This window comes from Microchirus variegatus, assembly GCF_963457635.1.
Source record: "Microchirus variegatus genome assembly, chromosome: 1".
In the NCBI taxonomy this organism is placed as follows: domain Eukaryota; kingdom Metazoa; phylum Chordata; class Actinopteri; order Pleuronectiformes; family Soleidae; genus Microchirus; species Microchirus variegatus.
Genome location: NC_139802.1, coordinates 33,329,699 through 33,352,875, shown reverse-complemented (window position 1 = coordinate 33,352,875; position 23,177 = coordinate 33,329,699). Strand labels below are relative to the sequence as shown.

The window sequence follows — 23,177 nt, the reverse complement described above, 5'->3', positions numbered from 1 at the left end:
ATGATCTTCCTCTACATGGTCCCAGCTTAGCTCGTCTCGCCTTAAGGTGTTCAGTACCTCCATGACCGTAGCACATACTCTATCTGAAATACAGCGGCAGCTGTTGTGATGTGGCTTGTTGGTCGCGATCACAGGCCAGACTGTTACATGATGAGATTTTCCTTGCTAATTGTTGGAGATTGTCGCATGTTTTAAGGATTTTTAAGTCTTTTTAACTGATCTACAGTTTGGCATTGTTCGGTTTGATCCTTGACTCTTGTGACTTTTGCTCATGTCTCTTCCAGTGACGGCAGTCTGACCAATCAGTGGCCTGGCAGACCACGTCATGCATAGCATCGGCTCAGCTCGCTTGGAACCTCGCCAGAGCAGGTACTAAAGAAAACTATCGCTAATGGAAAAGCGCCATTAGGTTAAGGTGAACAAAGAATTTCAAACAAACGTCACAAGATGACACATTTGAACTTACTCATGGAGGCAACAGTGGATTAACCAGCTACTGTGGATCATGATGTACAATTGCAAATTGTATTAATGGTGGAAGAGTGGCCAGTATACAAACTTAAGTATCCAGTCAGAAAAGGCTGTCTAATGGTGAGGAAAATATAGCAAAATACTGTTAAGTTAAATAGGTGGAGCTTTTTTTCGGTGGCCTAAATCTGCTGTCCCTGACAGCAGCCATGTCAGTGAGAGCGAGTACCTGGCTCCCAGGTGAGTCCAGGGAAAACGAGGTCAATGCTGATAACGTGTCAATACTTAACTCAAAAAGACACTTCAACATCCTGATCTATCTATTTATTCAACCTCCGTGCACTAGTCATTAAGCACTGTCCTTACATTGAGCTGAACAAGGGCTTTAATGGCCAAGGCCAAAAAAAGGGGGGTGATGCCAGTGAAATGGTTGCCTTGGAAACCAGCATGCTGGGGTGGACTCGGGTGTGCACACACATGCAGTTTCGATCCAGAAGCTTTGATTATCACTGGAGGTGTGTTAAGTTGATGGTTAAAGGTTTCCACTGGCAATTTTCACCTTAACAGGTATGTCACTATGCCAATATCTACATCTTATTATTAGTTATCGTTTGACAAAAAGGATGAGCCTTCAACTTATCTCCTAATGAATTAATTGTGCAAATCTCTGTCGCTTAAAATAGTGAGAATGGTGCATTATTATCTTTTGTTCCGCTACTTTTGTGGAAATCCCTTTTTGCAGACAGCACCAACAAAACGTTTCACTGAAATACTGTGGCTTTTTAAAATTCTATTGTTGTGTGTTCTTGGTTTTCAAAGATTACATTTCTACCCTCAGAATCAGCAGGTATTTTCAAATACAAAATTGAGTACAAAAAAAACTCCCCAATCCCATGCACCGCCAACACTCACAGCATTCCTTTGGATCCCTGTTGTTGCGAATGAGGAATTTCTGGCTCGATGTCCTGAAGAGCGACGTCCAGTTGACCGTGTTGTAGAAACACAGACGGCTGTTGTTTAAGATGTAGACATTACCGGCGCTGATCTCATCAAGCGACTGAAACTGGAGGGAGGAGATCCAACGCTGCTTCAAGATCAGCAGAGAAATAACATTTCCACTGCAGGAAAAAAAAAGACAGAAAGAAAGAGAGATAAAATAAGGATTTCAAAGGAAACATTAGGGGGCATTTGAAAGGTGTAAGATGGGAGAGGCTGACAAAGATGATGAGAGGTATGGAAAGTACGGGAAGAGATGTAGGGATAAAAAATAGGACATATTGTAGTGTGGGTGAGAAGATGGGAGATGGGAGGAAGAGGAAAGAAAGAAGAACAAGAAGAGGTGGAAGCAGACAAAGGTTTAATGAGATGAAGGAGAAGATGAACAAAGAAGCAATTAAGAAAAGTTGAGGAGGAGGAAAGATAAAGAAGATGAGGTAAATGATGGAGAATGCTGCTGTGGCTCTGCATGAAAGGCAGCTGAGCCACGCGCTCATTCGCCGGTGTTGAGGGGGACCTCCTCTCCGACAATGACAGCGTCATCCCTCGGATCTGCCGCTTGTAAGTGAACACGGAGCCTGTTATCAAAGCGCGGCTAATCAAAGCTGCAAAGAGCCGTCGCACAGAAGAACACGGGCAGGGGCAGCTCATTAGCACCGGCAGTTAGCATCCAAACACACGAGAAGACAAGACAACCATCTTTCTGAACAAAGGCATCTTATGAAATTATCTGTCATCTGTAGTTACATCCAGCAAATGACATCAATTAAGGCAATTAAACTTAAAATATAGAATACAAAGAATAACTGACATCTGATTTTTTTTGTAGGACGGTGTAGACACAGAAATCCGATCGTCATTTCTGATTTTCAAATCAGATTTGTGTCAATTAATGTAGAATTTTCCGTTTGCGACACCATCAAATCAGAGCCGCAGTTAATCAGATTTGTACAAATCAGAATGTTGCCTACACACAGTACAACCCCATTGATTGCAAAAAAAGTTTTGTATGTAAATGTGCAGGAAAGTAGATGTACTATACTTCAGAAATGATTTATGTATAATAAACATTCTCCTGAAGATAATGCATATTATTGCACCTTCCATGTCTTCTGCAGCACGGCATCAATTTTGTAAACTATGGTTTTAGAAACAAGAAAGGAGACAGAAGACAACGCCAGCGCTTATGCTATGGCAGGGTTAGGGTTAGTGCCAACAACAGGTGTTGGTCGCAAACGAAATTATTTTTTTGGGAAAGCTGCTGCCAAGAAAAAGGCCAATGCAGAGAGATCCAAGATCAGAGTGAAGATCGGTGCTGCGTTTGAACGGTGGCAACAACTAAAAGAAGCAGAAAGGACTGCAAAGTGATGCCATGGTGGTTCTGTTTCTACTGATCGACTATATATTTGTTGAGGTGCTCGTGAATCTGTGTTCGTTTGCCCGTTCCTGTGCTCTGGAGGTGGAGCTTCGGAGCAAAGTCTGAAGAAAGGGGCTTAGAATTTTTGAATTCAAGCCTGCTCTGGGAACAGTTTCCCCAGGATCTCCAACCTTAACCACAAAAAGAAGTCATGCTAACGTGTGTCTACTCGATGTGTGCAACCTCCTTCACACATACCTGTAGAGAGATCTGCCTCCGATGGTGGACAGGCTGGAGAAAACACTCAGATCTGTCATGTTCTCAGGCCAGGCCTGGATGTTGAGGAAACCTAATAATACATGGAAGAAGACAGCTTCAGGTTTGTGCTGATGAACAAGTCTTTACACTCACTAATTTTGTCATTTAATGCCTTTTCCTTTAGATAAGGTATGGTGAGTGGGGAAAGGAGAAGGAGTCATAAGAAGTATTTCAAAAGAAAAAAAACACTTCAAGCAAGTTCCCATTTTAAAATACAAAATGTGCTCGGAGAACACCACACACACTAATTAAAAGGATGGATTTAATATTCTGCACAATTTGTGCGGTTGCACTCGCCTTTAATGACAGATTATATCAAATCAGCATCTGTGGGGATGACATTAAAGGGATAGAGCAGGAAGCGCCGTGGCTGGAATGGCCATTGCTCTTTCTTATTGCTTGGGTTTTCATTAGGAAAATGCAGTTTCACTCCATTAGGTGTTTGGCTCAACGGCAAGTCACAGTTTAATATGACAAAATGGTTTGCATATGAGGTATCGCTCATCCCTTTAGGCCTCTTACAGCTAATGAATAAATACACACACACAGAAATAGCACATATAGTACAACTACCAGACACACAAAACAACACAATACCCATCGGAGCATCCTTTAAAGTTCCCTGTCAGCTTTCAGCCTTCCTCTAAGCGCTTTCATTTCCTCCATCTCACACATACACACACACACACACACACACACACAGACACACACACACACCAAGGTGACTCCAGTGAGCCAGTTTTACCTGTGATCTCTTTCACGGTGCGGAACACATTGAGGCGTTCAGGGTCCAGAGGTCCAATGCCATGATACATGTCACTAAAGTACACACAGACAGAGAAGAGAAAATATATCTATCTTTATTTTATTTCATTTTAAAAAGAAAAGGAAACAGCATTCAAATACTGCTGTGACCTTATACTATATATGTACAAGTGTGAACCTGAAGGCAGCATTAAAAGAACGTGTTTTTTCTTTTTCTCCATGGTGCTGCTGTGGGACATTCGTGGCTCCATATTAGTCTCGTTTCAGAGCTCCGGGGCTCTTTGACAATGGTTTGTGATTGAACACAAAGCTACGCTGACCTTCCTGAGCCACACAGTTCCTTTCCGAGAGCAGTTTGTTTACATGTCTACCTCACTTATAACTCTCACTTTGCCATCACATACATAACCATTATGTCATAGATGTGATTGTCACATACCCTTTGATGCCAGTGATGAGGAAGATTAAGTTGCCGTTGATTTTGGTGCAGTTGACAAACTTGTCGATGTTGCTGGCGTCCACGGTCTGAGCCGTCTGCAGGCTGCCCGTCCCTATGCCGTCGCACACTGACAAAGCACAAGAACACACTTCAAGTGTCATTAAAAAAGTGGAGCTGCAAATAACAATTATTTTAGTCATCAATTAATCTGTCGTTTGGTCCATAAAATGTCAGAAAATATTAAAAAAAAAACGTTGATCAGTGTTTGTCAAACCTGGAAATGACGATGTTCTCCAATGTCTGGTTTTGTCCACAAACCAAAATGATTCACTTTTAACTATTTATTTGCTATATGATCAAAGAAACTAAGACAATATGCACATTTAAGAGGCTAAAACAATCATGAATCTTGTTTTAATAATGAAAAAAGCGTCAAACCGATTCATCGATTATTAAAATAGTTGACGAGTAATTCAGTAATCGATTAATTGTTTCAGCTCTAATTAAAAGGCAACCAGAATGAAATGTTCCATTTTCTTGAGTCACAGTATGGATTCTGTGGATTTAAAGAGTTTTGGTTAATGTATTTAAAACATATTGGCTCATATAAGAAGATGGGATTGGCACCATGGCCCCCGCAACCCTCATGTGGAGTAAAAAGAAGACAGATGGCTGGCTGGCTGGATGGATGGACTCAAAAAAGTATGTTTTAGATCGTTTCATGCAGACAAGTTATATTATCTTTAATTTTACATCCTTCATCTAATTATGCATGGAGTTTTGGATAGAGAAATAATAGAAATTGTTTTTTTTAAAGCAAAAAGAGCAACTGGGGATGGCACAAAAACAATATTAGTATGATGCAGTTGTCCATTACATCCTTTTAACTACCAAGCTATAACATGCCATTTCTGCTATAAAAAATAAATAATCGCACAGCATTTTAAAAGTCTGTGCTAAGTAATCATTTTTTTGAAATGTAGGATTCTTGGAATGTATCAGATTAACGTTTTTTATCTTTTCTGATAACCAACAATATTGCTTTATTGCACTGGCTCATCGCTAACAGCAATGGATTCAATGGACCTCACTGGATTCAAGCTAATTTGAAAATGAATTACATGGATAATATCAGATAAAATAAAAAATAATTGCTGCAAGTCTGAAAGGGAAAGGAAGTTACAGTGCGATGACGGGGGGGGAGAGGATCGAATGTCCATCGCAGTGGCATGACAACTTCTCATGGAAAACAACCTGAGGGCTTGATGTTCACGCGCATTCAGCAGCACTTTCCACCACTGGCCCAGAATTCCCCTGACTCCCTGAATCTTTGCACAATATTATGTACAGACATTTATTTTATGAAACTTTATGAAAATGCGCTTCTGTAAATGAATTGTGCCTCTGGTTGTATTGGTCTACTTCAGTAGTGAGACTAATCTCTTGTTATAAATGAGCTTTTTATGAATTATTGAACACACGTGGTTGTTGTGAAGTGCTGAATAGATCAGATTTTTCATTTGAATGTATTTTTTTTCTATCTGTTTTGTGATAATATGCCTTGTTGTGCTGTCACAAATGTTGTATTATTGGGTTTGGGTTAAATTCAGTCTATTTAAAAGGAAAAACAGGCTGAAAAAGCAAAATCAGCAGCACATTAATCAACACAATTAACGCTTTTCTGCATTTCAGATATGAACAAATGGTGTTAAATATTCTCAAAGTGCCCTTGTATAGCCTCGACCTCATCAAGTGAAACTACTATTAGCTATTAATTCTTCTCTCTTTAGTGGAAATACGCCATGGCCTTTGGTGCATAGACAAGGCCGCAGAACCTTCTCTGTGAAAGCACAGGCCAAACTGGAGCCAATTCCTTTTCTGTAATGAATTCATTACATCGGCATTAATTACACATGCAGTCTTAGTGCGAGCCAAGTCTTTCTGACGGGGGGAGGAGGAGAGATGATGAATAAGGTTGGCATTAAGTGGTGTAACCAGTTTTTGATAGTGATTTATACCAGCCAATTCCATATCTGAAATGTTAATTTGTTATCATTTCCCACAGTTCCTCGGGCTCTCCCTCATTAACCCCTCCCTGCTGCGTGACGATATAATCAAGAGATTAGCCAATCAATGGGCGCCGCAGTCTCACTGCATGTCTTCCCCTCCACAGGGAAAGTTACCTTAGTGATGAATCCTTTATCGTGAAGTGAACAGTGGACATTTGGTGGGATTTTAGCTTACGCTCATGTGGTGAGAGCAGTTTCTTGGCATAGTGATGTTTGTTTTTGGCTAGATTTTTTCCCTTATCAGACCTGGGATTAACATCTGTCCTAAGTCCTACCATGTATCTCAGTGGTAGTGGTTAGCAGTATTGCCTCTCTTGCTTCCTTCCACAGTCCAAAAATATTGCTAGATTTGGGCATTAGGTAAATTGGACACTAAATTGACCATAGGTGTGTCAGCTGTGTTTGGCACAGCTCCCCCCGCGACCCTCATGTGGAGGATAAAGCGGTAGAAGATGCATGGATGGATATGTCCAAGTATGCAAATTTGTTGACATTTGTTGGTCCTGGATGTGTCTCCTGTGACCACATGAGATCAGATCAGAACAAAATTATGTTTTTAATGAGTCTTACTCTACAGTGGTATCTGTGATCAGATCTGAGGACCCATTCAGGACAGATTACTTGTATGTGAGCGGATCAGTCAGGATGGATGTCAATACTACGACTGAACAGGGGTTCGAGTCCAGAATGAACACGTTTAGAACGAGTCTCTCCGTGGAATATAAACACAGCTAAACTGGCTCTGTTTAAACATAAATTAAATTAATTCCTTTAAAGTAATTCCCTTGGGCTATTGTTGATCCAGTATCATCACTGTTAGCTTAAAGCTATTAGATTTAAATGGTTCAACTGAGTAAGCTCTTCTCCATACAGTAAAATTAAGTGCATCGGGCCAGGATGTGAGGAGGAGGGGTTCCAAACCTGATTTTATGCACTGAAGTTTGGGGTTCAACGTTGTCCGACACTGCACTTCCATCTCCAAGACAATTTCCACTGCTGCAGACACTTTCTGTGCCAATGTGCACTTCCTCCAGCAGCTGAGCTCTTGACTGTGTGTACTGTGTTGTTATTGTGGATGTTTGTCAGTGCATGTCAGCATCCGGTTTATGTCTTTTTCGCTAGTTGCCCTAAAACGAATTGCCTTTGGGATTAATAAAGTTATACTGTGCTGTGCTTTCATCAATAGTGTGCTCGTGATATCAGCTAGAAAAAAAAAATATCACTCAATGTGTCACCTTTTTTTAAAACTTGCCTTGAAACTTACAGACCAAAGAATGAGCCTCACAGTTTACTGTTTTAGTACCGGTTAGCTGGGTTTTGTATCTACATGTTGTGTTTACTCAAGATTTTGTTAATTATACTTGAACGTTTGAAGCTGTTTACAAGTTACAAATAGTGTGTTTTTCTGACTTTTAACTGGTTTATTTGCACACAAATCTGACCTCATTACAGTCCTGCGTTACCTTTGGGGCAGATGTCCGTGCAGGGGATGCACATCTTGATGCGGTTCTCTTCCACTTCCATCTTGTTGCTGGGGCAAGCTCGAACACAGGAGCTGTGGTCCACCACAAAGTTATCTGTGAAAACGGAAACGGGAGAGTTAGCCTTTGCTGTGAAAAGTTCTGTCGTTTAGCTACTGTGGATTTCATCACGCGAAAGCAGTGAAATCGAGCACTCTCCACCGCTTATATGGAGAAATTGATTGTCATTTAATCGCATTTGTATAGCGATGAAAGCTAATTATCTATATTGCTTGGGAAAAGAATTAACCAAATTAGCACTTGGTGGCAGCAGAGGGAAGGTGTGACTGGGTATTGATCATTTGTTAATAACTGGAACATGCAGCATTAGTTAAGCTACTCCAAACCCGATTGAAGCACACTATTTATTTATTTACGTCTCAATTCTGGATGATAAATTCTTCTTGTGCAGACAATGAATATTAATTGCGAGCCTCATTATGAGCATCTATGTTATGGCAGGGTGTTATTACATTATTTGCATGTTCTGTGTTTCTTGGAGTCGCCTCACTGAGCCATGAATCTCCAGAGTCTGTGTCAGCACAAAAAGTCAGCGGTGTCCAAAATATTTAAACCCACACGGACTATAGGAGTATTTCGGTTTGCACATGGAGTCCAAGCAGGAAGTAACAATATGACTGAGGAATGATACGTCCGGTTGATAAAGGAGCTATGGAAAAATTAGCGTACTTCGTACTTGATTTATAACATCAGTGCACATTTAAACGAATGGTTAATGGTCTCAAGCACTTGTTTTAGTTTTCCTTCAATGGAAAATGATGTCAGTTTAGCAAATGATGTTCACGTTTAGAGGAAAATAAATGGGAGTTGATTTTTTAACCTGAAGACGACTTCCATTTTTATGTAAAATACATGTTTAAACCTTGAGGACAATCTTCTTCAGCTTAATGGAGAAACTTTAATTTATTATTATTATTATTATTATTTAAGGATGCAGACTTTATTTTATACAGAAGACACCAAATAGCTAATTTAGGGTTTGTCTTTTTTTCATTTCAATTATGGTCTTCTTCTTGGTTGAAACAAGTGGTTATTTGAGTTACTATTTCTTCTCCGTGATCCTGGGCGAAGAAATATAGATTTTTATTTGTCAGACCAATTTTCTTTGAATGCTAAATATGGCTGCGTGTGGAAAAATCCCAGTAGATCGGCAGCTTCTGAGATACTCAATCTGACAACCATGCCACATTCTTACAAAAAGTCACCATTCTTTACACTCTGAGGCTCGGTTCAGAAACTTGGACTTGGAGTTGATATCATGTCATAGGTTGATTAGATATTGACAAGCAGTTCTTGAACAGGAGCATGCAATAGTGTGCATATGTCAGCAATGCAAATTAACGTTTTAAACGCCTAACAAAACCAGTCCTCATCTTCATTGTAGGAGTCTGAATTGTGGACAACACAAGACATTCGAGAACGTTGTCATTTCCAGGTTTGACAAACACTGATCAATGTTTTTTTTAACATTTTCTGACCTTTTATGGACCAAACGATTAATCGAGAAAATAATCGACAGATTACTCGATTAGCTGTAAAATGGACTCAAATACTGCAATACGTCTGAGAGACCATTTTGCCTCATAGGAGACTTACGTGGACATTTCTTGACACAAAAGGCTCCATAGGTGTACTTGGCTCTTGGGTTGTGCTCCAACTGGAAAGACATGGGGTTGTACACAAACGGCTGCGGGCACTGGGTCACACACGCGCCGCTGTCGTTGAAGTTGGTGCAGGCCTTTGGGTAAAAAGACAAAAAGAAAACATCATACATGACACTAATTGGTGAGCCGAGTGTCTTTCACTTTGACTGAATGATTATTAGAGCAGCATTTCATTTTTATGTCAGATTGAGACACGAGCGGTGCCTTTTTCCCACTGCCAAATGGGAGAAAGATTGGATCCACAGCCGATGATGTAAATGGTGAAATGTTTGCCTCTAATCCCCTTAAGTGTTTTTTGTCATCTTTTGCTACAGGTCTACAGCGGCAGTAATTGGATTGAATGAACCTCTCCTTTCTGTGAATTACAACTATAATATCATCTCTGCTCTGTTTTGTGCGCTGTCTGTGTAACAGGAAGAACTTGAGTTGGTATTAATTGGAACACTGAATCACCAATTTGTTCTTGGAGAGGGAGCCACCGTGGTGGACTTTTTTACGGCTCGGTATAATGACAAACAATTTGTCAGTCCATAAACAAAGTGGACCATTTTGTGGCGGGGAGGATGACAAACAGATGTTGCATGGACACAGAGTATTGGATGCTGAAGTAAATGACTGCTTGGCTTTGGACGTGTCTCTCTCTCTCTGTGTGTGTGTGTGTGTGTGTGTGTGTGTGTGTGTGTGTGTGTGTGTGTGTGTGTGTGTGTGTGTGTGTGTGTGTGTGTGTGTGTGTGTGTGTGTGTGTGTGTGTGTGTGTGTGCAATCTGACGTACGAAGCAATCCGTGTCCTTGGGGCCCGAGCATCCGCCGGCGCACTCACGATGGCAGCAGTCGCTGACGTAGGGCCCAAAGCATCGACCGTCACACTGCTCTGCACACACCGTCTTCGTCACTGCCCAGAAAAATGAAAAGAATGATTTTTAAAGGTTCAGACACACACAGGTACTGACACACACTTAAACTTCCCTCTCACGTTATAGCCGAACACTAATAGCATCTAATGTGCCGATCAAATTATAAAGACTTCATCAGGCTAAGAAGCAAGACCAGTGGTGTTGTGACCATAATTTTACTGGCTTGACTAACCGGATATAAACATGGAGCACCATCTTCTCTCAACCGTTATTCTGGAGGTGCCCTTGAATGTACTTCTCACAAACCAGCTGCTCAAGCATCAGTGAGCTAAGACGGAAGCTATATCTGCCACTTTTTACCTTTATACAATGAATGTCTGTGGAAAAGTCGGCCAACTGGGTCAGGAAACACAGGCATGAGCAGACAATAGGATAGAATAGGAATGCTGAAAATAATATAGTTGTACTCACTCTTTTCCTATGTTGGTCATTTTTGACCAAGAAAAACCAAAGGTGCAATTAAGGTCATACAGTCAAGGTCATACTTTCTATGTCGACGTTGACGTAAATGTCAACATTTGCACATAACCACGAGCGAGTGCCTCCACATTTGGTGGCCGAGCTTACTCTACGTGCTGACTGGTTTTCTCACTCCTGGTTTGGTGGAACATGTTCCAGATGTTTCCCCTGCTCAAACACACCTGATTCAAATGGTCAGCTCGTCAGTAAGCTCTGCTGAAGCCTAATAACGACCCATTTATTTGAATCAGGTGTGTTGGAGCAGGGAAACACCAAAAACATGCAGGACCAAGAGTGAGAAACCCTGCCGTAGCACAACACTTTCTCTTCAAGTTGGTGTCGCACTCTTATTTTGGTTAAAAGACACCACAAAGAACACTTTAACCATGGGACGATTGCACTATGTTATGCAAGGAGGTCCACCATTAAACACACATGTACAGCTCAATGTGGGCAAAAATGAGAACACGTAATCACTGCTACTGAATGGAATGTGTGTGGAATGCTAGACTGATGTGGACCCTTGTTGTGCTGAGCTGCTTTAAAGGAGGTCTGCGCTCTCTGAGTGCTTTTCTAGTTTTTGTATACAATTGTGAACTACATATCGTTCCATTTCAAAAATAAACACATCTTGCTGATATTTATGGAATCAGACTTGTGTCTCAATATCTTCAAACAACACTTTTTAAGTAGCAAATAAAATATCCATTCCATAGGCCCCCAGGTCATTTAACACTGAGACCTCTGGCGTAGAGGCTCTCTGTCGACACTGAATGTGGAAAGTATGATTACGCTTATGATTTTGGACCAGGAAACATCAAATATGAGCCTAAGATGAAAAATTGCCTGGATTTCACTGTCACCTGAATCCTGCTCCAGAGAGTTTCCCTCTCCGTGTCTGTAAGAAATATAATTTTTTTAATTTTGTGAAATACACTTATTCTCTCTATTTCTGAAAGAGAGAGAGATAAAAAAATTTAAATCCTTACATTTTGGAATCAAGTTTAGCTTAGCATATACTGAAAGACTGAATAAAATAAAATAAAATATCCATTCCATAGGCCCCCAGGTCATTTAACACGGCGACCTCTGGCGTAGAGGCTCTCTGTCGACACAGAATGTGGAAAGTATGATTACGCTTATGATTTTGGACCAGGAAACATCAAATATGAGCCTAAGATGAAAAATCTATCAAATTCAATGAAAGTGAAGTGAGGACATTATGAGGGCATGAGGCAACTAGATGAAAAACAGTATTTATGCTGTAAACACTTTAGCTAGTTGCCTGAGTCAGTATTATTAGTGCAGTAGGTACCGATACTTTTATGTGGCTCGCGGCGGTTGCATCAAAGTTGCTCCAGCACTTGTGCTAAAGAGGAGCCTCCCACATATTATTAGGACAGCAGGAGAAAGACCAGCCATCGAGTCAGCAGGAGCTTGAAGTGAAAGCAATAAAAACTGCTGTGCTCACTATCTGCCATGTTGGGAACATAATGATGCAGTGGAGAGAGAGCGGGAGAGAGAGGGAAAGACAAGGCTTTGTAGTCTGGAATTCTGTGTTAGTCTGAGAAGAAGAGAAAAAAACAGGCCAGTCGCTCTCCCTCAGTCTCTACAACAAGAGCAGAACATCCTGTAATTACACTGAGAACTAACATTTCTTTAGTCCTTGTGATGTTTCTACTGCTGCAGCAGAAGTGCACAAATATTAACTTCACGTTATTCCATCTGTTTGTTATTCTGTTCATCTCCTCTTAAAACACACACGCACAAAGACACCCCTTCATGTTCAGATTTATCCAACTGACTGATGTGGAAAAACAGATGTGCACCTGAGTTATCACATGGCAAAAATGGAATAATAATAATCCAGGGCTAAAAGAGACTATAGCAGATTATAGGTTTACTTTAAAGCAGACGGTGCTGTATTATCAATTTTCTTTCACCAAATAACGGCTCACACTGACTGACTGAATTTCAATTGCCTGGATTTCACTGTCACCTAAATCCTGCTCCAGAGAGTTTCCCTCTCAGTGTCTGTGAGGAATATCTGTTTTTAATTTTGTGAAATACATTTATTCTCTCTATTTCTGAAAGAGAGAGAGATATATTTTATTTTTTTTTCTAATCCTTACATTTTGGAATCAAGTTTAGCTTAGCATAGACTGAAAGACTGAAACCAGTGTTGTAATGTATTAAAGGACAAATACTTCTTTACTGTACTTCACTTTATTTATATTTCTAGTAACTTTTACTTTTACTCCACTACATTTCCAAAATAAATTGTATACTTTTACTTATAACACTTAAGTACATCTTATATCAGAAAATGACTTTTGAGACTTAAGTACAGTAAATGTTTTACCATTTTCTGGTAAAATAGTAATCCCTCAAATATACAAATATATATATATATATACCTATCCTGCGCCCATAACAGGACACTGAAATTAATAGATAAAACAAAGTGCTTGTGCTATCTCTCCAAAAAGACTTAAATACATCACATCTTGAACTTTAAATGTACTTTATTTCCGCTCTAAATAGTGCAACCGCAGCCGCGCGCGACACAAAATGGCGTCCTCGCGGACAACTTTCCTGTTTGTCCCCTGTCATTTAGTCATAAAAACATTAAAAAAGTATGCTACGAACACTCGCGCTATTAATATTTGTTAATATAAAACAAAGTAATGTAGTGAAATCGTGGTGTACAAACACACTGACCTGTATTAAGCAGGTGAAGTAGAGAGACGTAAAGACAGGTGAAGAAACGGTACGGTTGCGCCCCCTAACCATTCCCCGGGCAACTCTTGGGAAACAAAGGTTCCGCCCTGCCTCTCTCAATATTTGTGTTGCACCACAAAGTAATACATAATTGAAAACAATACTCTCTATAAAATAATTGCAATCACAAAAAAATAAAGTAAAATTGTGGTTACCCTTTTTTAGGTGAGCCATATATATATATATATATATATATATATGTATATGTATATGTATATAATCCTGGTCCTAATAAGGTAGAACCTAATTTCTGAACAACTGGTTATGTAAAGAAGTAGGATATAATGGTGAGGATTAGGCATTGTTCAGACTGTCCAAATAAAATAGGTCAACTCAGAATATCTGCACAAACCTGTGTGTGTGTGCGTGCGCCTGAATACTCACAGGTCTGACACTGGTCCTCCTGATGGCCCCAGCAGCGTCCATTGCACGTGCGATGACATCGTCTGCCTGCAGAAAAGCGCAAACACGTACACACACACACGTAACTCTTTCACAAACTTCAAATTACACACAAACACAAACACACAAAACTTCCCAGAACAGTGACAGTGACAGATCTGTCGACTCTCCTTTGGACCCGGTTTACTGTGGCGAGGTGTAAATAAACGACAGGCCTCTACTCCTCCTTCTATCAGGCCTGACAGGAAAACCCACAGCCTTCATGTGCCAGTCCTCCATCATCATCCAGGCTTAATTGACTACGGGTTAATTACAGAGTAAGTGGGACAGAGCAGCAGATTGGCACCGTGTCCCTTCCACCACTCCCACAGTGGGACTGTTAATGTTAAATACTAACTCCAGCTTGGCAAAGGGGGCCCCCCGTTTGGCAACCTCCACTCCCACACACTCTCTTGTCATTTCCAGGTCCACCTCCTCTGTTCTTTGTTGCATTTCATCTTCCTCCACGTCCTCCTCTGACAGACAGCGCCATCCACTCAACATAATGGCAGTTTTACACATGTTGTACTTTGTAAGTGTTTACCTTACAGTAACCAGCTTTTCTTGTGACTGAGGGAAATTTTTTAAAACCTTTTATTAAATAAAATGTATACATTTAAAGCTATTTGTTGTTTATATTTATTATTCTGCCTCTGTTTGGTCTTTGTAAACTTTGTGAAATGATGCAACACAATGTGTCTTTTATCTGACAAAGGGCTTCATCAGATAAGTAAGTAAAACTATCAGACCTGACCGAGGGAGCGTTTACATGTATACAGCAGCTAAACAGGGTTCATGCCGTCAAACCACTGGCGTTTTTTTGAGCAGCAGAATTGTGGTCTTTTCTTTTTAGGAATGGACTGATTATCGACGCCGATATTCGGCATTTTGACGCATGTCAGCATCTGCCTTTTTTTTTTTAATCCGACGCCCAATAAGAGATCAATTTATTTATTATTTAATAAAAATTTTAGTGAACTTTATGAGATGAAAGTTTAGAGAGAGGAGAAACAGAAACAAAACGAAGGCCTTTGCACACCAGAAAGATTGTTTCCTTAACAGCAGAATTTCTCTGTCTGACTGTCTTTATTTTTTCCCAGTTTATGTTTAAAGTTTGATTCCGACTGGTACACATTGAACCGATCAGACTGCACATTGTCGATCTGACATCCAACAAAAACATCAAAATAGGCAAAAGGGCACAGCAGAGAAAGCTTCTCGACAAACAGAACCTTTGTAAAATCTTCCGACTCTCTGACAGACATCGTAATGTGCGTCCTGAAGTTGTGAAAAGTAAACTTCCCTTGTGTTTCTTCACGCCATTTCTGTTTATTCTGGTGCTTATAATGAATCGCTTTCTATGAGAGTGTGCGTCAAAATTCACCAGCAAATAATTCACAATTTTGAGCCATAATTTGCATCACGGCTGATGTCCTTAAGCTCCGTCACGAAAGGTCACTTTCATGAGAGAAACTTTCCACATTCACACCAGTGCTGATGTCTTTGTGTGCCTGTGCTGTTACTGTTGTTCACCCTGACATAATGTGAGACAGCCCTCTGCTGATGAGCAAGAAATGTGTGAAAAGGATTGAGAAAGTTCATCTTTAACAGCCAGTTCCTCTTGACATGGAGTGTCCGCCGGATAGTGATGCCTGTTATTGTCCAAAGCTGAGGGACTGCAGGGACCGCGAGATGGAGAAAGGAGGAAGGGTTGTGTGTGCGAGACAGAGGACATCAGGGGTTAGTTTCAAACCAGCTGTCAGATTCACTGGGATTTAAAAAGAGCACAGCAGACAGGGGCCATGCTGCAGAACCACAACCAAACCACTGCAATACAGAGGTTTACATGCTGACCAAATAATATGTGATTTCGCTTCCTAATGACCACCAGGCAAAAAGAATGAATAAAAAAGTGGTTGGAGCTCAAGTGCTGCTGCTGCTGGTAGTGGTGGTGTTAGCGTGTGTGTGTTTGCATGTAGTTCACCTTTAAAGGGACACTGTGTAGTATTTATGGGTTTATATAACCCAAAATCCACTTTTTTATACATATTATGTGCTCCTGCATTGTCTAGTCGCTGTTTAATAGTTTTTGTTTCATTTTCGTAGTGTTTCAAAAAGTCATGTAAAATAACATGGTCGCGGGCCGCGGTCGCATAGCCACTGTTAGCAGCGAGACGCCATGTTTCTACCGGAGCCTGTAAGGACAAACGCGAGAGAACAAATCAAGCGTCTCTTTACTTGTAGCGGAAGTCCCGCCCCCATTCTCTCCGCTTCGTCTGTAACGGCCGCTCCCTCGCCTCACGAACCTCATCTGCTGACACGGAGAAAGACGACAAGGACGACATTTGACCGGCTGAGGATACCGTAGCGCTCAGGGAAGGGAGGGGGTGAGCAGAGCAGCAGTTCTTTGTTGTAAATTTCAGCCTCTCCTCTAGATGGCACTATAAACTACTTACTTCACCTTTAAGGTGCCAAAAGGAGGTTGAACCACGGCAACAAAAAATAAAAACAGTACGGTAGGGTTTGGAATGGTAAAGCCCTGGGTTACAACTGCGCTGTTTGTCTCAACAAGACATCAAGCGGTAGACTGCGAGCGTTGAAGAAACACCGATCACAAGGAGAGACATTTTTTCCTATCGCCCAGTCAGCTGACTGTTGTACCGGGCCATTTTACTGTGGAAAACCAAGGGAAGGATGCCAAAAATGGAACGGTTAGGGCCAGTTATTTTTGGTACTTTATTCCTAAAGGAAACACTAAAAAATACATACCATACAATTCCAAATCAGAGCTTTTGGGACTAAAGTCTGAATGGTAAACATGTGGAAACTCCCTATTAACATCGTGTCCTCTTTTTGGCGTGTGAATAAAATCATATTTTTCCCTTCTGCACATTGCACTCTGCCAGCCACGCACCTACAGTAGGATTTGCGCACCATGTTTTTGAAACCGGAAAATGTACAGACATCACACTACCAGTAGCTGTCAATCACACTGGTTTCCAGGTTTTTATGTGATATGCTTTATCATCTATATCCTCTAAATGGAAAAATAAGACACAAAAATTGACATAATTCTCAATTGAAGGAGAAATGAGACTTCAAATGGGAAACAGAAGCTCTTTTTTTCAGAACAGTCACCCCTGGTGGATAACTTCTACTTTTATTCTACTTTCTTAACCTCCCTTCTCAAAACAGAAGGCTATTTTCATATACAGCATTTGTCCGATACTCACATCCCAAGTTGCTGTTGTTGGACGGCACCACCAGCAGCTCAGCCTGGGGGTTCCTGATGATGTCTCGCCAGTGGATGGTGTCCGCGTGACAAAGGAATTTATTCTGGTCAACATAAACACCCCCATTCAGTATCTCTGCACAGGAAGAGAGGGGGAAAAAAGGGAGAGATAAATGAGCACATACTGTAGGCAGGGATATATAGTACATGTACACGATGGCAGAAAATCAATACTTCAAGGTTAACTCCCATCGGTGCTGTGTCTCAAAGTATTATGATGCACGTCGCGCTCTGGGGAAGTGCATCTGAGTATGACGATTAAGGCTACTGACAAATGCATGCAGTAATTCAATAATACGTCCAGAGACAATCACGTTTCATACACAAGTACTTCACAGAAAAAAAAGGGAGGAAAAAAGAAAATAGGACATTGATGTCACCCTCTAAGAACAACAGCTCTGTTTTTGAAAAGTGCACGCATCTTTGCTTTCCTAATTATACAACCGCTATTAAGTTATTTTATTTAGCTTGAAAATTAGACCAAATTAATGAGTTGGAATGTCAGCGGAAGACACCAGATACTTGTTGAGTTAATTAAAACTGTAATAGTAAACTGGTGCAGATACAGAGCTTTATTTAAATCCTCAGAGAGGGATTTTAATTGTCTTCATGAATGCAGCATTTTGTAAATGAGGACTGGTGTTAAGTTTCAGTGTGAGCAGAAGAAACAAAAGGGCTCATATGCATGTTAATGCAGTTTGTTCTATTACTATCTATTATAATACCATGAGAGAAGGACTGTCCACTGTGAACGGCGAGCACATTACTGTAATTATGCGACAGTTTGTGATTTTGGAAACATTCCAAAGTTGCTCGTCAAAGCCAAAGTGTGGTTATTACGGTAATTTCGCTCTTGCTGTTGGAGGAACCCGGTGACTCTGCATCTTTGTCACCAGAGAAGAGAGAGTGGGAAGAACACCTCTACTATGGTTTCCATTTTTAGGCAAAAATGTAACATACAATGTCTAAATAAACCTTTTTATTTTTATTAACAATAAAATGTGTTATTACTCTATTTTAACATGCATATATTGCCAGATATTGACATTTATTCTGGAACTTGGCACATTTAGCCACAGGACATTTTCTGGTCATTTTATGATTAAAAGAAGCAAAAAAAAAGTCCAAACGGAAATTTTGTGGCTTCGATGTTCAAGGGTTAACTTGTGAAACAAAGCTCGAGTTCCTGTTAAAAACAGTTGATGTGAATATTTTAATGTGGTGGGTTCGTTAAATATGAATCTTAAAAGCATTTTGGTTTGTTACAGGTTACACGTCATTCTACTTTTTTACCTTTAAGAAGGTAAAACATCTATATTTCACTTTGGTTCTCACAGGCGTTTTCATACATGCACAAATAATAAAAATGTTGAAGGCTCAGTCTAAAGTAATCGTACCATTAGGTGATTTTATTTTCAATTTCCAGAGCTATGTGTTATTCGATCATCAGACAGTGGTTCTGAGATACATGTCTCATTCCAACAGAGGACGTCGGGATTGAAAAGAAAAATTAATAAAATTGACAAAACGTCAACGTCAAAGTCAACTCTCTTCAAAGTTAATAAAAGCCAGACACTGACTGTGTTTCGGTCAAGTTTTAAGAGTCAAAAATCTGAGTGAAGATGGAAAAAATACATTTTAAAAAAGTGGTCAAATTTAATCAGACGCTGTAGTAGAATGCAAATTAAACAAACACAGAAGCATCTTATGTAGGAAAAAAATGGGGTTATATTGAATAAGTATTTCCAATGTTGCAATGGTTTTAAGGCGATGAATGGATCAAGTGTCATTGTGAGGATTGAAAGGGGGCTTATTTGCATTTAAATGTTGCATTTTGTCCCAATGTTTTCTATACATTAAGGCCCCTAAGCATATGCATGACTGGAAACCTCCCCCCCCAAAAAAACAACTCTTGACCTGCTGCAAAGTAACACCAGAGATAAAGCAAGCTCCACTGGATTTAATTAATATTAAAAACTATGCACCAGTGTCTTCAACAGATGCCTGCGAACAGAGCTTGATAACAAACACTAATCTCATTCCCTGTTACTAATCCAGGTTTTGGATACGGACACAGAATGACAGGATGCTGCAGTAATCCTCTCCCTCCCAAGCCGTGACCTAAGGCAGGAGAGAAACAACACAGCGGCGTCTAATTTACTCTAACACGTGAGTCGACCGCAATGTTTAACCCAGATGAGGGATTTAGATACAATTCACCTTCCGTTCGCCGCTTCTCCTTGAAAATAAAGTACTGCCTGATTCCATGAAAGCACTTGTCACAATAAATGAAATTTGGTATTAAAATAATAACAAAATGGAACAATGCGGTTCAGATTAGAAGTGGGATTAGCTGAAGGTAAAAAACGGGTAATATCTCCCCAGGCAGATTATTAACAGTGAATGAGTTATGTGGACAGTTCAGCAGCCACACAGAAGTGCACACAGGAAGCTAATCATTACCATCCGACACACTGATTAAGGAAGTGGGCCTTGGTCGAGACGGGGGCATTCATTCAAAGCCCTCTTAGAGGTGACACAGCACTCTATCTGCACGCTGAATGGCCTGCAGCCGCGGCTTCATGTAATCATGTTCCCTTCACAATAGACGATTCATCAAGAGGGCATTTTACATTCATGGACGGTGGGTTTAAAAAAAAAAATGGACAGGCTGTGCTTTATTCAAATAGTACATGGAATGCATTGTCAGCATGTTTTGGTGCCATTAACAACACTCAAGAAATGAGATCTGACCTAGATCTACTACAAAAAAAAATACACAGAGTAATCATATAGAGATAATACGGGCGATGGGATCGAGTCACAAGAAGATTATGGTTCTGGGTGTCCTCCAATCACCTTCAGTACAGATTTAATCTGACGTTTAAAGCTGTAGTATGCAACTTTCGGTTGCAATCAAACCACCGTCAAGTCCATCAGCTCCACAAGACTCTCTCTGTGGGAGGCAACAGTAGCACTGCGCTTGTAAATTGAGAGTTTCTGGAAGTGAATTATATGGGTAAAGGTACGACAAATTAATAAATAAATATAAATAAAGTAGCTTGTTTAAAATTTACTCAGAGTAAAAGTTACTTAGTTCTTTTTTTAAATAAGGTTGGGGTTCTTTCTTGTGTCGTGCAAAAAGGACACAGGGACACAAATCTCACTTTAACTGTTTTTAATAATAATTTATTATTATTAATAATAATAATAATAATAATAATAATAATAACTGTTTTTAATTGAAGGCAAACCTTTAAAAATGAAAAGTGCCAACATAATAAAATATGTAAACACATAATGTGTCAGTCAAAATGGGTCATAAATACTTTAACCTTTGTCCTTAATCAGCACCAGTTCACCTGTCTTCATTCCCCTGTCCTCATCATTTACTGCCAACGTTTCCAGTGTGTGATTAATTTAATAATTTTTACTACTTAAAAAGTATAAGTACACAAAAAACCTACTCAATTACAGTAATGCAAGTAAATGTAATGTATTACTTTCCACCTCTGCATAAATGCTTCTTTATGCCCCTGCTTTGCTGCTGCATACACACAAACGCTCCCTCAGTCAGGTCTGATAGTATTGCTTGACGGAGCCTTTTTTTCAGGTCACAAAAGGCAATACTTTTATGTAACTTTTACTTCAACTCTCTGCTGTTCACGCTTTGAAGGACACTAACTCAAGCCAGTATCAGGTGGTCATTCATTAACCAGGGGACAGTCTCCACCCAGCCGTCCTTCCCTCTCCTCCCCCTCCCTACGCTTCGATCTTTCCATCAGGATGGGAGATATACAGCTGACCACAACCCGCAGCCTCACCACCATCAAATCTCCTCACCCTCCACATGCTTTTTGATTCACGAGGCAGCCATAAAAACCATTGTCCTGCAAACTGGAGAAAAGAGGCCAGTCGGAGCAAAGAGAACAAGATGAGAAAAAGAGAGAGGAAGTAATTCTTCCTAACTTTACACACACAGACACACACACACACACACACACACACACACACACACACACACACACACACACACACACACACACACACACACACACACACACACACACACACACTACACTTTTTTCTTTCAGCATTGCTCTTGAATGCAGTTGTAATGCATTACCGTTTCATTAATGAAAGCTTTTTTGAGTTGCAGCTTTAAAAATCCCTGCATAACTTTATGACTGAAAAAATGTGATGTTTCATATACTTATACAACGAAGAAGGAAGAGGAACAGGACTGTATAAAGCAAAACTTATTTTAATTTTGTGCATAAAAAAGAAAAAAAAAACACTATTAATAATCTTGGCCAAAAAAGCTGATGAGTGCAATATGTGGTTTCCCCCCCGCTGACATTTGACTCTCACTCTTTTAATTGCAGAACCTTAGTAAAAACACTCTTCTTCTTCTAAGAGAGGGAAGCCAACGCTGTCCTAAAATCTGTAAAATCTCTCGAAATGGCCATCAGAGGGCGAATACTGTGGCTGTTTACTCATCCTCATGTCGTCAAGTTCATAAAACAAACAAATGACATCACCAGACATCAGAATAGACATAGTATGAATATGAATGATGGAAAACAGGTTAGAACTGTGGCTTGAATACCACATAATCCACCTATACAAAATATCCAAGAATGATAAATATAACTTATTAGAGCTGAAACAATTAATCCATTATTAATCAATTTGAAGCTTTTTTTCATGATTAAAACAAGAATTCGGATAGTTTTGGCTTCTTAAGTGTGAATGTTTAAAAAACAATACATTGGAGAACATCATCATTTCCATGTTTTTCTGATACGTTTACAAAAATAATCATTAGTTGCATCTCTAACTTATGTAAATCAAAACATCTGTACTGCTACACAGCAGCTTGCCTGAGATTCATGCTTCCCTGGACTTTGCAGCCTTTTAGATTTGACACAAAATAAAGCACTCGTCCTCCCTTTTTGATCGCTCGGCATGTTTGACCAAAGCCGCAAGTTGTGCTGGGGTGTTTCTCTGGGTGATATAGCTACCAGCAATTCCGTTTTATGTGTGTGTGCGAGTGCGCGTGTGTCCGTCGGGGACTCGATTGCCATATGCTCAGGTCATGTTTGGTTCAAAATTGTTTCTGATGGCAAGTTTTGCTACATCTCTCTTGGCAGTAAAATAAAGTGTCTCAGTGAGATGGAGAGAGAGGGGGGAGAAAAAATAACACTGAGGGAAAGTTGAAATGTCTCACTGAATGAGAAATAAGATTTGACGTGGAGCTGTGCAGCAGAGTGTGAGTTCGTCTCTGGAGGAGAATCCAGTGATTGTATAAGACTTGATAAACTGATTATGCATTAATGACTCGCTGATTAAGTGGCTTTGCTTTCTTCAAATGCTGCTTTTTTTCTTCTTATTTAAATTTTTTTTACTGCTCTTCTTCCTGAAAATAAATCACAACTCATTGAAAACAACTTGAAATTAAATGAAAATTATTTTTAATTAAATGAATTCAGCCACAACTATTCAAACATCTCCACTCAACAAACTCACAGTGTACTTACTCCTCTAAACTGGAATGTACCATTTTACTAAGATAAGAAGGGGGTGATTCTCCCAGTGTGTGCTAACAAGGAGTGAGGAAGCTCTTAGATGCATGTACTTTCATTATAGTTGCCATCAAAGTGCATGTTAACA

The 23,177-nt window shown here is 40.0% G+C and overlaps 1 protein-coding gene across 1 annotated transcript in view; it reads right to left on the bottom strand.

Annotated features, from left to right (window-relative positions):
- The window catches only part of LOC310944722 (receptor tyrosine-protein kinase erbB-4-like), a 277,925-nt gene that overhangs the window by 66,502 nt on the left and 188,246 nt on the right, over positions 1–23,177 (bottom strand). Inside the window, exons 4-12 of the mRNA XM_083910530.1 lie at positions 17,442–17,580; positions 14,156–14,217; positions 10,391–10,509; positions 9,550–9,691; positions 7,876–7,989; positions 4,344–4,470; positions 3,885–3,958; positions 3,080–3,170; positions 1,381–1,586 (exon numbers count right to left, since the gene is read on the bottom strand). Of these exons, the coding sequence (XP_083766656.1) occupies positions 1,381–1,586; positions 3,080–3,170; positions 3,885–3,958; positions 4,344–4,470; positions 7,876–7,989; positions 9,550–9,691; positions 10,391–10,509; positions 14,156–14,217; positions 17,442–17,580 (1,074 nt within the window). The remainder of the gene's footprint in view (positions 1–1,380; positions 1,587–3,079; positions 3,171–3,884; positions 3,959–4,343; positions 4,471–7,875; positions 7,990–9,549; positions 9,692–10,390; positions 10,510–14,155; positions 14,218–17,441; positions 17,581–23,177) is intronic.